This window comes from Carassius auratus, chromosome 4 (genome assembly GCF_003368295.1).
Source record: "Carassius auratus strain Wakin chromosome 4, ASM336829v1, whole genome shotgun sequence".
Classification (NCBI taxonomy): Eukaryota; Metazoa; Chordata; class Actinopteri; order Cypriniformes; family Cyprinidae; genus Carassius; species Carassius auratus.
This window is the reverse complement of record NC_039246.1, coordinates 18055431-18069239: the sequence shown is the minus strand read 5'-3', so window position 1 is coordinate 18069239 and position 13809 is coordinate 18055431. Positions and strand designations below refer to the sequence as shown.

General features: G+C 39.5%; 1 protein-coding gene across 5 annotated transcripts; it reads right to left on the bottom strand.

Annotated features, from left to right (window-relative positions):
- Positions 1-1991: 1991 nt before the first annotated feature.
- gata3 (GATA binding protein 3) lies at positions 1992-12869 on the bottom strand. Of its 5 annotated transcripts, none has more exons than XM_026230690.1 (5): positions 11963-12869; positions 10300-10836; positions 7641-7681; positions 5845-5970; positions 1992-3370 (listed from the first exon to the last, which is right to left on the bottom strand). In XM_026230690.1, exons 1-5 carry the CDS (start codon positions 12186-12188, stop codon positions 3080-3082), a joined length of 1221 nt encoding a protein of 406 aa, XP_026086475.1. In that variant the 5' UTR covers positions 12189-12869; the 3' UTR covers positions 1992-3079. The 5 variants fall into 5 exon arrangements, with proteins under 5 accessions (XP_026086475.1, XP_026086482.1, XP_026086468.1 ...); XM_026230697.1 differs by having other exon boundaries at positions 10357-10836; XM_026230683.1 differs by lacking the exon at positions 7641-7681 and adding an exon at positions 7741-7886 and having other exon boundaries at positions 10357-10836; positions 11963-12866.
- Between the last annotated feature and the right edge of the window lie 940 nt (positions 12870-13809).

The window sequence follows — 13809 nt, the reverse complement described above, 5'->3', positions numbered from 1 at the left end:
TGATTTTTGATAAGACCTGATGATTTAACACGCAAAAAGTGTTGCCTCAGACATTGCACTCTCAGACTCCCAGGAGTCGGGGTAAAACTCTAACTTCTCTTTCTTTCTTTCACTCTTTCTCTCTCTCTCTCTCTCTCTCTCTCTCTCTATCTGCATTTTCATGTCTGGTTCATTATGGCCATTACAACAGTAATGAGCAGTAAAGGGCAGCAAAGGGCAGCGAGACACTCCAACATGTTCATATTTGCAAAACCGAATGCTAGTGTTTTACGCTAACAGAAAAGCTCTTTGTTGTTCATACACTGTAGTAGTGGAAAGTTTTGTTTCGTAAGTAGTAGTTTTGTAGTTAACTGTATGTGAGTGTGTAAATACGTTTTTCATCTGCTCTCTACTATATCTGTAAGTGTGGGACCTTAGTGTGGGGTCAGTTCCTCTTTTTTAGAACTTTTCGCAGAGAAAGTTTCTTAGCTTGCTAATGTGCCATCAGCACAAGCTGCATGCAAATGTACGAAACCACAACAGCAACTAAAAACAAAACAGCTCCTCTATATTCACTTTGTTAAGAAAAAGAAACATGCAAATTAATCATGCAGTGTTGGGTGACAACTGCTCTCTGTTCAATTTAGCATGATGCTAATATAAAACAAGCCTTTATGTTCGTTTTACTACGTTCACTTGCAGGATTGGAAATTTTAACCATGATGAAACGTTTCTGCTGTCATGCGAGAAATGCATAATAAGAATTAGCCTTAGGTTAATGATGAATGTTTCTTTGAAACTTAGCATAACATGAGAAATCTATTAAAGATCGAGTACTATTAAACATACGGTATTGTTCGTATTACATATAATCTTTAAGTTAACAGTTCTTCTACAAATTGAACGCTTTATAATCAAACAAAAGCCCCGAGGGCAGGTCCTTTCTTACGACCCATAAAAACTAATGGAGTGAAGACCATGGCTAGCTACAATGGAACAGTAAGCAATGACCCTGCAAACCCACAATGAACCACTGATCAAAGTCAGCCCCCCCCCCCCCCCCCCCCCCAAAAAAAGATTTCCTGCATGTGTAATGACTGCTTTTGAACTTTTTTAATGTTCTTGCGTTGTCTCTTATTGACTTTGCAGACCTACACTTTAGCCCCAAATTGCGATTGAAGTATTTTGTATTGTTCTGCTTCGGTTTTTGGTTTGTAAACACTTAACGTCCAAAACTTTGTCAAGATCCAAATTGCAGTGTAAACTTACCCCTGAGATGCCAACCTAAGCCTAATCGCACCACAGAAACGTTTAACCACTTTTTTGCAGACTTATTAGTTTCTTTTCTACATTTACTGTGTATTAGCAAGCCGAGGGTATTTTCTGCTTTTACTTTTACAATAGTCTACCCATAAGGCTATGTTCTTGTTGCCTTTTCTTTTCTTTTTTTCTAAAACTAAGATTGTGTTGTTAATTTCATTGCCATGTTCATCACATTCCTACAGTACAGTTTGCTTTTTCAAAGAAATTCACTATTATGAAATGATGTATCACATCTTTGATTAATCATGGAACTAACTTGTTATTGTAAGGTGCTGCTGTCCCAAGGTATTTTAAACTTGTTTAACTCTTCAAAACGTAAAGACACAAAAAACTATATCACTTTCAACATAATTTGGACAGAAGGTGGCCTTCGGATCTCCTGACTGCCAATACTCTTATTTGTGCCCTAACATGTCTCTTGTGCTTAGCATGCTAACAGCAGTGTTGATGGAATGTCATACTCACATGGGTAGCGTGAGGAGTTCTAGGCTCACAACATGTCTGTTTATTTCTAGGCTTCCTGTTGATATGTGGCCAACAGCATTCTGGGTAAATCTAGAGGTGTCCTTGTGGCTAGCAAAAGCCATGTGTCAGATATCACACATTCACAGTGACATATACCCACAAAAACTCACCCTCGCAGTCACACACAAAGTCGTACACAAACACTCACAAAAGCTTCCACCGTTGCGTCCTCGTATGATGTCAACAGAGATTAAACTAGTTTATTATTTTAAAGAGGAAAAAGAAAAATTAACAAAAAGCAAGTCTTTTTTTTACACTAGTGATTATTAAATTTGTACAACCATTCAGTCTGCATTACATAAAGAAATAATTCTACATCTTTGTTTCTTTCGTATTTTTGGTACTCTGAATTATACATACAAATAACAAATACAGGAACTTTTTTTCACAATGCATATAACCTGGGCCCAAAGAAGTCTTTCAGGTGTATACGTGAGTGTGTGTGTGTATGTGTGTGTGCATGTGTGTGTGTGTGCATGAGTGTGTGTGTGTATGTGTGAACACAACCAATTGCCCAAGACCTATAACACATCCAGAGGAGTAGCTGGAAGTCTGCGAGACAGACCTGACTACAAGTTTTAATGCATTACACACCATTTCCTTTCTACTTTTCTTCTCCCTACATCTCTTACTTTTCTCGGATAGAAATCGTGTTCCATCTTCCAGGTTTGAGTCGTACCCTTCTTATCATTAGCTGCCCACGGGCATTTCCTGACCTCGCCTTTTCTCATTTTGCGCTTTAAAAAGTCTTCATTAAATGTATTTCAGACAATTTTTTTACAAATATATGCAGAGTTCATCTCCTGTTGTCATTCACAGCTCGATTCCTCATGTCTCACGGGTTTGAAGAAGAGGAGATGCGTAGAAGAAGAAAGGGAGCGGGTTGGGGAATTAGAGGAGGTTTGTTTAAAGTCTCGCAATGTTTGTGCCTTGATGCCTACAGGAAAGATGGCATTTGTACACAAATGAAGGTTGACATCAGCGTGGGGCTTCATGATTGGAGGGGCGATGAAGAAAGTCATTGTCTTTTCTCTTTCATTCTCACTGTCTCTCCCTCATTATATAGGGTTTGAGGGGTTTAAGCGGGGTTATACCGGAGAAGGGGTCTTGGGGGGAGCTTGTAGCTCAGACGGAGCATGTGAGAGAGCTGGTTCAAGGTCGGAGGGTTGCGGCAGGTGACAGGCTTCAAGGTTAACGGTGCTTTGAGACGTCCACCGTCGGGAGATTGGGCGGTCGGAGGTAGAAGGGCACTCTAGCCCATCGCCGTCACCATACTGGAAGGGTGGTGAGGGGCGAAGGGCAAGCCGGAGGAGGGGTGCATGGGAGTGGGCGTGGTCAACATGTGGCCGGAGTGCGAGAAGGGAGGGAACGAGGTCATGTGACGCGACAGAGCGGCCGGGCTGAAAGAACTGTTCTTTTCCATCAAGCTTTTGGAGAAATCATCCATGCTGTCATGGGACTTTTTGCTCTTCTTGGACTTGCTGGACATCTTCCTGTTTCGGGTCTGGATGCCCTCTTTCTTCATGGTGAGCGGTCGGTTGATCTGCGAGGAAAGATGCGTCAGACGTTAATAATGGCCATGGGACCAGCGTGCTTACATAAGACAGGAGCATAATGGAAAAAAGTCTTCATTTTGCATTGAATAACAGATCCTGAGGAACACTTTATTGCTTTAAAATTGGTCCCTCATATTCGAGGAGACCTAAAACCAGTTATGTTCCTTTTGAGTATTAACTTGATCTCAGATGTTTCTCCTAAAAATCCTTATGAGAAATAAAAATAGACACAAGGGAGACAATTCATAATGAGAGTTCGTAATGACATTTTGGACTATTTTGCAGAGTTAAGTAGATCAGACCACGTTTGGGACACTGCGAAATGTTTTTCTAAGAAATACTATCTGAGAAAACTAAAGGGATGGATTTTACTCATGCCGCTCCAAAATGTATGACTTTCTTTGTTCAAACACAAAAGAAGATTTTTTTTAAACAGTCTATACAATGAAAGTGTGGTTTTAGACCCCATTGACTTTCAATGTGAATAATTTTTGGTTTTGTTTTTTTGTGGTCCATTAAAGAAAAAAAAAGTGATCTAATTGTTGTAATTGCTGTCTTGGAGAAAGGAATTAAGATTTGGTTAAAAAAAAAATATGCTCACTTCACACACTCATAGTAATACTCCAGTGCTAGAATGTGTAATAGAGCTACACTATATCGCCAATATGTACGTTTCTTTATTTGAGCAAGCGTGACTGTATTTACGAGTGTTTGTGTCGGGTCACATCAGGACTAGGCTGGATTTAGCCTCTGGAACCCAGACGCCAGGCATGGACAGTGCCAGTCTAGCCAAAGAGAGAAAGCCCAGACTCTCACCAGCCGGGTTCGAGTGTCCGTCTGCCAAAGCCTGACACTTTCACCCCATAATTGGGCCGTCTCTTTCTCCCTCTCCGTCTTAAAACACTGTGGATGCTTTGTTCAAGAGATATAAAGTGAAACTAAGACATATTCCTTTACAGGTGTTTGATTTCATTTCATCAAGACTTTAATAAACCATGCACTTTCTACTTTAAATTTACTATCTGGACTTCTAAAAGAATTACAATGTTTAAGTAATTTAGTAATTTAATTTAACTATTTTCAGAATTTGTAATAAATTTCTCTTTTGTTAACATCAAATTGGATTATATATATAAAAAAACGTATCTGCAAAAACTGTTCTCTAGAAATCTGCATTGACGTCAGTTATCAGAAAACCCATATTGGCCAACCACGGATGTAAAATGCCAGTGTGTGTGTATGTGTGTGAACTCACACCCCAAAGCAAAACTGTTCATTTAAAATATCTCCATTGGGCATCAGAGAAACACATGCTTATAGCCGTCGGCTATTAGAAACACTCTTAAACGTTATTCGGGGATTGAAATGACCGCATATAGAAACTGAGAAGGAAACAGATCAGAAGTCTAACCCCAGACTGACAGACATACAAACACAATCACAACTCAGTTCTTCTGACAAATCCCAGTCGGCTCAATGAGAGATGGGAGTGGTTGTGATAATGCAAACATGTGAGTTAGTGAAGAACACTCTGGAGAGAGCTCAGCTTAATAAAGCATGCAAAATCTGGAATCTGATTCAAAGCAGGCCGACCTGAACAGAAAATAGGATGGACCAAGACAAACTCATTTTCCAATTACCCGAACTCTTGGGTTGTTTCAAATGATAATACATGTTATTTGTTTCCCTGATAACCTAGGTCAGGTTTAGGGGAATTAATTTGTATTTTTTTCGAGTTCTTATAAAACAGCCAAAAGCAACATGGCAAAATGATTTAAAAGGGTGCGCTTGCGTGACTAGTAGGGGAATGTAACAGGAGCATGGGGCCTCAAAGTGTGATGATACAGGATACCAGAGCTGATTAGGTAGAATGAAAATGTTCCCCAGCATATGTTTAACATAGAAATACCACCAACTGAAGTGTAATTCAATAGTACAACAGTACTAGCAGTTTAGCTCTACCGTAATAGCCATAAAAATAAATAATAATATGAGGAAGAACAAGACGAATCCCTAACGGCTTGAGACCATTGGGGAAGGTTAAAACATTACAGTTTTCGCAGATTGGGTTAAGTTGTCCCTGGGGTGTGAAAATCACAATACAAACTACTATAATAGACTTGGACAGGCTTTGGAATATGCAACAAATCTGAACTTTTTGGATGGAAAAAATTAAAATTCAACAGCTGGTGTGATTGACTATTATAATGATCCCTAGTCATTTTTGAGTAGTTAATGCATGAACCTTGTTCATGAAGAATGTTATGAAAGAAAGAAAGAAAGAAAGAAAGAAAAAGAAAGAAAGAAAGAAAGAAAGAAAGAAAGAAAGAAAGAAAGAAAGAAAGAAAGAAAGAAAGAAAGAAAGAAAGAAAATGAAAGAAATGGCATGAAAGCTGCCATCATGCAAAGAAAAGATAGAAAATATCTTACTAGATAAGCGTAAGACAGCTATGGAGCTTACATTGTGTAATTTGTAATAGAGGCCGCAGGCATTGCAGACGGGATCGCCGTTCGCATTTCTCCGCCACAGTGTCGTCGTGGTCGTTTGACAGTTTGCGCACGAGGTCCCCGCTCGTCTGGCAGCGGACTGATGGAGACACACAAAGAAAGAACCACGGTTATTACACTCATACTATAATATCTTAAGATGATGATTGCATTCCTACAGTGCTGATGGCCCCCAACCCTCTTGTTTCCCGAAGCTGCAAATGGTTATGAGCGATGCAGACATATGTCAGAGGAAAAGAGATCTCCATAACACTGGTGCCTTAAACTCTAGGGTAAAAATAGTGCCTTGCGCACATGCCCGCTCAAACCTAAATATTTACAGAGGACATGAAAGCACTGGTTTAAATAGTGCCCATTAAAGCTGATGACATTTTCCCGTTAAATGATGGAGAAACAGCGGCTCTGCATGAAATGGATCCACGTTTAAACATCAACCTTCAGTTAGATATTAGCAATCTTTATTCACATCAATATGCTGCACTAAAATACCTTGCTCTAGATTAGCATGCATTGATTAAAAGCAGTTAGAATTATTAATTTTAAGCAGTTACTCACATAATCAAATATAAATATAATATATAAAACAAATATAAATAATAAGGAAAAAATAAATAGAAACAATAATGAAAAAAGATAATGGGAAACAAGGGAAAACTAAAAAAAAAAGCAATGAATTTGTAGGGATCGGCAACATATTTTGAAATATGCAGAAAGAAAATTCATGCTGTGTTCTGGGTTAATGTACTGAAATGTCAAACGATTCTTAACTGTTTCGTTTAATTCCGTTTACAGACAAATTGATAAAAGCATGATTCATTGAAGCGACCTTACTTATAATGACTGGCCGTTTTTTCTTTATTTTTATTTTTTTATAATTTTTATAATTTTATTTATTTTTGATCGTTTGGAAATTACAAAATACAGCTAAATTGTATTGCCAAATAAATTCAATTCGAACACATCAGGCAAAGACAACAATATTGGTTCTATACAGGTCGCTTGATCTATTTATTTGCGTTTTATTCTTCTTCGAGCTATTATTTTCTCTTTTTCTGGACTACTTGAGCTTAGCGAAGATCAATCTGAAGTCGTGACTCCTTTCTGCGCGTTCTCGCCTGTATGTTTAGACTGCGGGAGCGAGCGCTGTTGTTCGAGGAGCTTTATCAGCAGCGCTCAGATATCCGCCAGTCTTTTCCTGGGAAGTCGGCTTTTCACATTAGAGAGGGAGAGAAGGCCGATGCCAAAATAGCAGCGCTCGGACTATTTCTCCGCGCCTCAAGAACCTCGACTCTATCCAAAGCCCAAAGAGAGACGTGTCTGTGCTGCCACGCCATTTGAAAAACACAGTTTCTCTCTCTCTCCCCCCCCCCCGTTTATTAAATCCCTGTGAAACAGTGTCCCCTGATGAATGGCATATTGTCAGAATTGAACCTAATTTCTGCAGACATATTTGACCTGACGGAGCTGATCGCCTCCCACGCGTACTCATTTGAGATAAGCGCTCGTTTCACAACTGTTTGAAGTCTCTCCGTGACAAATTTCGTTATGCTGACACGTAGACACAGTGTCAGCAATATTTGCGATAAAATAAATTTGTCTACGGATTTGTTTAGGGCGGGGGGGGGGTAGAAGAAAAAGAAAAGAAAATCTGATACATAAAATGGCATTATTATCATTAATGATGATGATAATAATAATAATAATAATAATAATAATAACTGCTATTGCTTAATCTTAAAGAAATGACACCTGCGCTTGGCGAGTCAATTTCTTGCAGCTAACACTTCTTCCTGGGTAGAAAAAGAGAAAAAGACAAGTGTCATTAATGCAGTGCAATCGAGCAACATACCAGCCTCCGCTTGGGCTTGATGAGGGGTCGGTTCTGGCCGTTCATCTTGTGGTACAGTCCGCAGGCGTTACACAAATAGTGACCGGTGCCATCCCTCCGCCACAGAGGAGTCGAGGTGGCCCCGCAGTTAACACATTCTCTACCCTCTGCGAACACAGACACACACGCATGCACAACTGATTTTTTAGAACCATTAAAACACACTTTCATGCACACAACACAATCATCACAGGCCACTAGCGGACATCTACTAAACGCCCGTGGCCAGTCGCTTTGATATAATTACATATCAAAATTATATAAGCAAAATATTTACTAATAACTGTTTTAATATGAAAGAGTTATTGCACACATAAAAAAAACCACAAATAATTAATTATTCATTAAAAAAAATATGAAAAGGCAATATCAAAAACTCAAACAGGCTGAAGATTTGCATTGATAAAAATGATGAATATGAAATGCATTAATAACATATTATTATCATTATTATTATTAATGCATTACCACATAAAAAAAAACATTATCTAATATGACATCACTGAGCTTAACTCTTCAATCGTCAGATATGTGACATCATCTGATAAGATCTGCAAATAACTTAGCGGTTCAAAGTAGGCAATGCTGTGAAAATGTACACAGAGATAGGTCTTATCAAAAGTATCTTAGCTGCTGCAGGCTCTAAACAACGATGTCTTGAAAATACTGCATCATTTATTAGAAGAGGGGATCGCAAATATAATATAGCTTGCTGGATAAAGCGACATGACTCGATTTCCAAAGAAACAACCTCCCGGTTCATTACTAAGAAGACTTATTTATGATATGTTAAAGAAGATTTTAGAATCTAAGGCTGGAATAATGTTAAATAGATTCAGAAACGGTAAGTGAAAGCGTAGGTCTAATTAACTCATGGTGTAACCCGCTCTCTTTACGTAATTAAAACACCGTGGCGTTTGATTGGCATTCTTTCCGTTTGACTGACAGGTGAAGGGCGCGCGCTTCACATGTTCAGTGACCCACGCCTCCGGTCGCTCCGCTGAAACGAAAAACAAGCTCGCCGTGCAAGCCCCCCTGTACCCGGCAGCATTCCTGTCCTCGTGTGTGGAGGCAACGAGTCTCTTTGTGCCTCTGCTTACTGCCCCAAAAACCACAGCGCTCGCGAGCGTTTCACCTCAGACAGTGACACACACACAAGTGCGTAAAAAAAGAGCGTTCTGCTGCATCTATAGAAAATCGCGCAGCATCCAAATTTGGTTCAAAATAAAACCTAAAAAGAACGACGCTAGAACTTTAGTGGTAGTGCTTCGATATAGTTTGTGCTTGTGCAAACTATGTATTCCAAATAAAACAGCAAACGAATTAAATAGCAATATATATATATATATATATATATATATATATATATATATATATATATATATATATATATATATATATATGTGTGTGTGTGTGTGTGTGTGTGCGTGTGTGCGTGTGTGCGTGTGTGTGTGTGTGAATAATAATAATAATAATAATAATTAATAAAAAAAAAAATTGTATGAGAGAGCAGAATAGATATTTTCTCTCATTATGAAATCAATCGTTATGAATAGACCATGACTTTAAAAATCGTCCGTTCTCTAATCGCATTTAAAAAGCTGGTTGACCTTTTGAAATCATTTTCTCTGTGTGTTTGGATTACTCTCTTGTCTGTGCATGTCGGCCGAGCACTGCGCCAGCTCATTCGTTATTCCGAGCGATCCGCGGCGCATCCGGACTCTATCAAAGTTTCTGCGCAAAGTAAACAATGCAACTGTCGCGTGCAGCAGTCTGAAAATAATTGGATTAGCTTAAACATATAAACGCGAGAGAGACGGGGCCGTGCACTGCGAGGCACAAGAGGAGCAAGAGATCAGAGAGAAAACACGCACGCACACACACACATCTACATCCGGAAAACCCGAGCACTCCGCTTCGAACTTGTAGACTCATCTGCATATGCTGAGCGACGTTTAATAAATCAGGGAAGCTAATTCCGCTTTGTAACTCGACGACATATATGAAAAATACTAACGGAATAGTGCAAGGCAGGGGTGTTAACAAATCTCTAATTTCTATAAAAGAAGAAGTCTATTGCGGATTGATAATTTAAACTGCTACCAAACAAAAAAAAAAAAGAAAAGAAAAATTAATCAAGCGAACAGCTCAAATCAAGCTCAAATTAATCATATTAATTCCCTATATATATATTTTTTTTTTATTTTTTTATTTATTTAACCTTATCTTTTTGTAATATCTTTAATCATTGCAGATTCCTTTGTATTTTAAGGAGTGGAGCCATTGATATAAGGGAGGTGGAATTTGCCCAAATTTGATAGCGAAGCCTTGGCACAGACCAAAAAAAGAAAAAAGGGAATTCAGTAGTCTGGTAATTGGCTAACCTGGGAGGCTGTTTTTGAGGAAAACGAGAAGAATGGCAAGTGCACAATAATATAGCTTTTTAGAGGAAAATCTACTGTTTAATGATCTTATGATTATGTTAGTAAAAAACCAAAGGGTAGTAAAGCGCACGCCTACCTGAACAGGACCTTGTTTTTGGTCTCGTTTTGGAACCATAACTAGAAGAGGACCCACCTATCAGGCTACTTGGTGGGAAGAGCCCCGGCCCGTAATCGGACACATAGGATGGGTAAGTGGCGATGGGGTGGTGCGCGGAGGACGCGCCCGGTCCGATAGAGGCCATGCTCCGACTATGAGCCGAATCCAGCTTCATGCTTTCGGCCAGAGACACCTGGTACTTAATGCACTCTTTGTCCTCCTGCCGTATGGATGAGCCCGAACCTGACGTGGAAATTGAGGGGTCAGGGGACACATCTTTGGGTGGAGTGGGGGGAAAGGTGAAGAGGTGTGGGCTGGAGTGGCCACCGGACAGCGAGGAGGAGGAGGCTGGGGGGTAGACGGACAGAGGCCCAGGGGAACTGTGATGCAGGGAAGTCTTGGGGAAATGCCCGAGGTTCCAGGGGGAGGTACTGTGGTGAGGCCCGATAGATTTACTTCCATCGAGCCAAGGAAGAGAGCCGTGCAGCAATGATGGGCGACACACCTGAGTACCTGCTGAAACAAAAGACAAGCCTGTTGTCAGGACAGGACGAGGTGGGGCTGTGGGATTCGTCACATTAAGGAGCCAAGAAATGACATCTGAACGATTAGAACAAAAAAAACGTTGTTTTGTAAACACGATCTTTAAACTTCACAATAATGTGTGTATAATAAACGACAGAAATAAAGAAAGGTGTATAATAATAACACGTATAAATATACATTTCAAATAACATGCAAAAATGATATTTTACACCTTGATTGCTATGATACGTTTTTACGTGTATTTCACGCATATATGGTATTTTATGCGCTGAAACACATTCTAGCAACGGTCTTTTGTGGTATAAAAGAACTAGTGCAACTTGACTAAATGAGTAATGAAAATTGTGAAACAGCACGTAAAGGCCTACATCTCTAAAAGGCTTTCGATGGCGCTGCATGGGAAGGGTCGCAATTAACAGCCCTCGAGAGTTTCTCTCTTTCAAAAGACTTTCGATACCCACCAGTATCTATTGATGCTGCACGGAGTTTAGATATTTTTAGAGATGGGGCAATTCAACAGAGAAACAAGGTCACGCTTTGCCCCATTCCGCTCAGGAAGTCGTGTCAATAAATTAAAGCAATTGTTCTTCCGCACTAAAATTCAAGTACCTCGTAAAGGAAAAAATCGCTTCATTATTTAGAGAACGACTTTTAAATCATTAAATCATCAAATCATTCACCTGAGCCCCAGCCAAGTAGTGCTAATAGAAATACTTTACTTTAATATATTACAACATCATTCTACCAACATAATAGTTATGTGTGTTTTCGAATAACGGTGCATGTTTACATTTTATTTTTGACCACATTAAAATTTAATAAAACGGTTTTCTAAAATGAAAGCAATGCACTGTAGTATTATATAATTACTGTATACCCTAAATAACCATATAACCATAGAATACTAGAAAGATGTGAAACCAGTGACACACCACTTCAGGTAAGCCACACGTAAGCTACACTAACACCGTTCAAAATGTCAGTTGCATTTTCAGTACAATCCTAAGAGCAGTTTCTCTCTTACTACGCATTATTAATTTAGTCAAAATGGAGATAAGAGGAATAATGCAAAATCATTTAGGGCTGATATACTTACCGTGAGGTGGCGGGTACCTCTGCACAGCCCGAACCGAGTTCCCGTAGTACGGGTGGTTGCTCTGTCCGTCGATATTAAACAATAAATCCACATCGTCGGCGAGGGGATACTGCGACGGGTCCATGTAGGAGTGTCCCAGTCCTGGGTGGTGTGTCTCGGGATGCTGGCCGTTAATGACCGGGTGATGGTGGGTCACCCAACGGGACTGCTCCGGACTTACTTCCATTGTTTTTATTCTTTTATTTGACTTATTTATTTATTTTTAACAAGCGTTCATACACTCACCGAAACGCACAACACGAAAGTTCAAAAAAGTCCAAACTCCTCCTTTGTTTAATCCACAGGTTCCTTTTTCTTTCTTTCTTTCTTTCTTTTTTTTCACTTCCGATCACCTGAAATTGAACAAGACAATTTGTTTTTACAAAGTCCGTCCGTTCGTCTGTGTTCTTTCTGTCATTGGCAAATTGTCAGAAGCTCGTATAAACTGGATCCGTCCGTTCAATAAACACTAGTGAAAGTCAAATGCATTTATACTAATGTTGGACATAAGTCAGCGTACTCATCCAAGCGCGCGTCAAGTTCCGCAAGTTCTTTTCTCTCTCTCAGTATAGTGCTGTTGCGTTGCGTAGACTCAACAAGTGAGTTTGACGGTTCAGGCCGAGCCGGGTCGATCTGGATACGTTTTCTTCCTTCTGACCGAGCACAAGTTCGATCAAATCTGTGTTTATGCGCAGTAGTAGTAACCCTCTTCCCTCTTACTCTATTGCCATGCCTCCCTCTATCTCTATCTCTCTCTCTCTTGCTCTCTCTAGTGCGCACTCCCTCTGTCTCTGAATACTCTGCTCTCTCTGTGTTTTTTTACAGTGAAGGCATTCTTTCAGGATGGCGCCAGTCAGCTCAATGCTCGCAGACAGCTGTGGCGCGACGCAACTTAAGGAGGGTCTGTGGTGTCATCAGCAGGGGCGGGGCCCAACAGCCTGGACTAATTGAATAAAGTGGGCCAGGGAAAGATGACCAGAAGCTGCGCCCAATTCTGCTCCCCATTCATTTACAAAATAAGGCATTTTTTTAGTAGTACGTGTAAATATAATACACATTAGGCCTATAAAACCCAAACACGCCAAATGTGTTTACGCAGCTTAAATATATTTAGGATACACTTTATTTTAAGGTGTTATTATTACCATGTAATTATAAATTTAAGTACTGAGTAATATTAACAATATTAACAGGAATATTAATATTAACAACAAGTAGTCTCCTCAGTGTAGAGTTAGATTTTGGTTTAGGGTTGATTCTAATATAATTGTAGCATATAATTGTATAATTCGCTGTTATGACTGTAAAATAAAGTGTAAGCTAAAATAATTTAGCCCTAAACCATAAAGAAAAAAAAATATTGCTTTTAAATTAAGAAGAATGCAGCGTCTGAAATAGAAACTGATATGTGTTTTTCTTAAATCAAAAAGATTTCTTAAACAGATGAATTAAGCGCTGAATAAATATTGTATTTATTAAGGTTGCTTAGTAAAATAAATGTGCCTATAAATAAATAAAATACAGATCTACAAATATCAGTCCTATGTCCTAAGGGCACCATCGTTCTGTGGCCTGCTGTCTTTTGTGTCTAAACGGCTGTGTGTGTTATCAGAGGGAGCTCGTGTGTTTGCTCTTTTAAATTGTGACAGTGCGTCCTCTCGCGGTGACGAGCACGTTTTCCTAATGGTTCACTCTGCATTTTCAAACGAGGCTCTTATAGTGGTGCGGTAAGACTACGGTCATACCTTTCTCTCTTCTCACATTTTAAACACAGGGTTTCCCCAGCATCTTTAGTCGGTATTATTTAT

What these genes read in the sequence shown, in the direction of transcription:
- gata3 (XM_026230666.1), bottom strand. Translation starts at nt 12,188, where the DNA reads ATGGAAGTAAGTCCGGAGCAGTCCCGTTGGGTGACCCACCATCACCCG. An exon ending in TCAAGCCCAAGCGGAGGCTG is followed by an intron (nt 5,971 to 7,740) that starts GTATGTTGCTCG and finishes TGTCTCCATCAG; the next exon opens with TCCGCTGCCAGACGAGCGGG. An exon ending in TCTATTACAAATTACACAAT is followed by an intron (nt 3,371 to 5,844) that starts GTAAGCTCCATA and finishes CTTTCCTCGCAG; the next exon opens with ATCAACCGACCGCTCACCAT.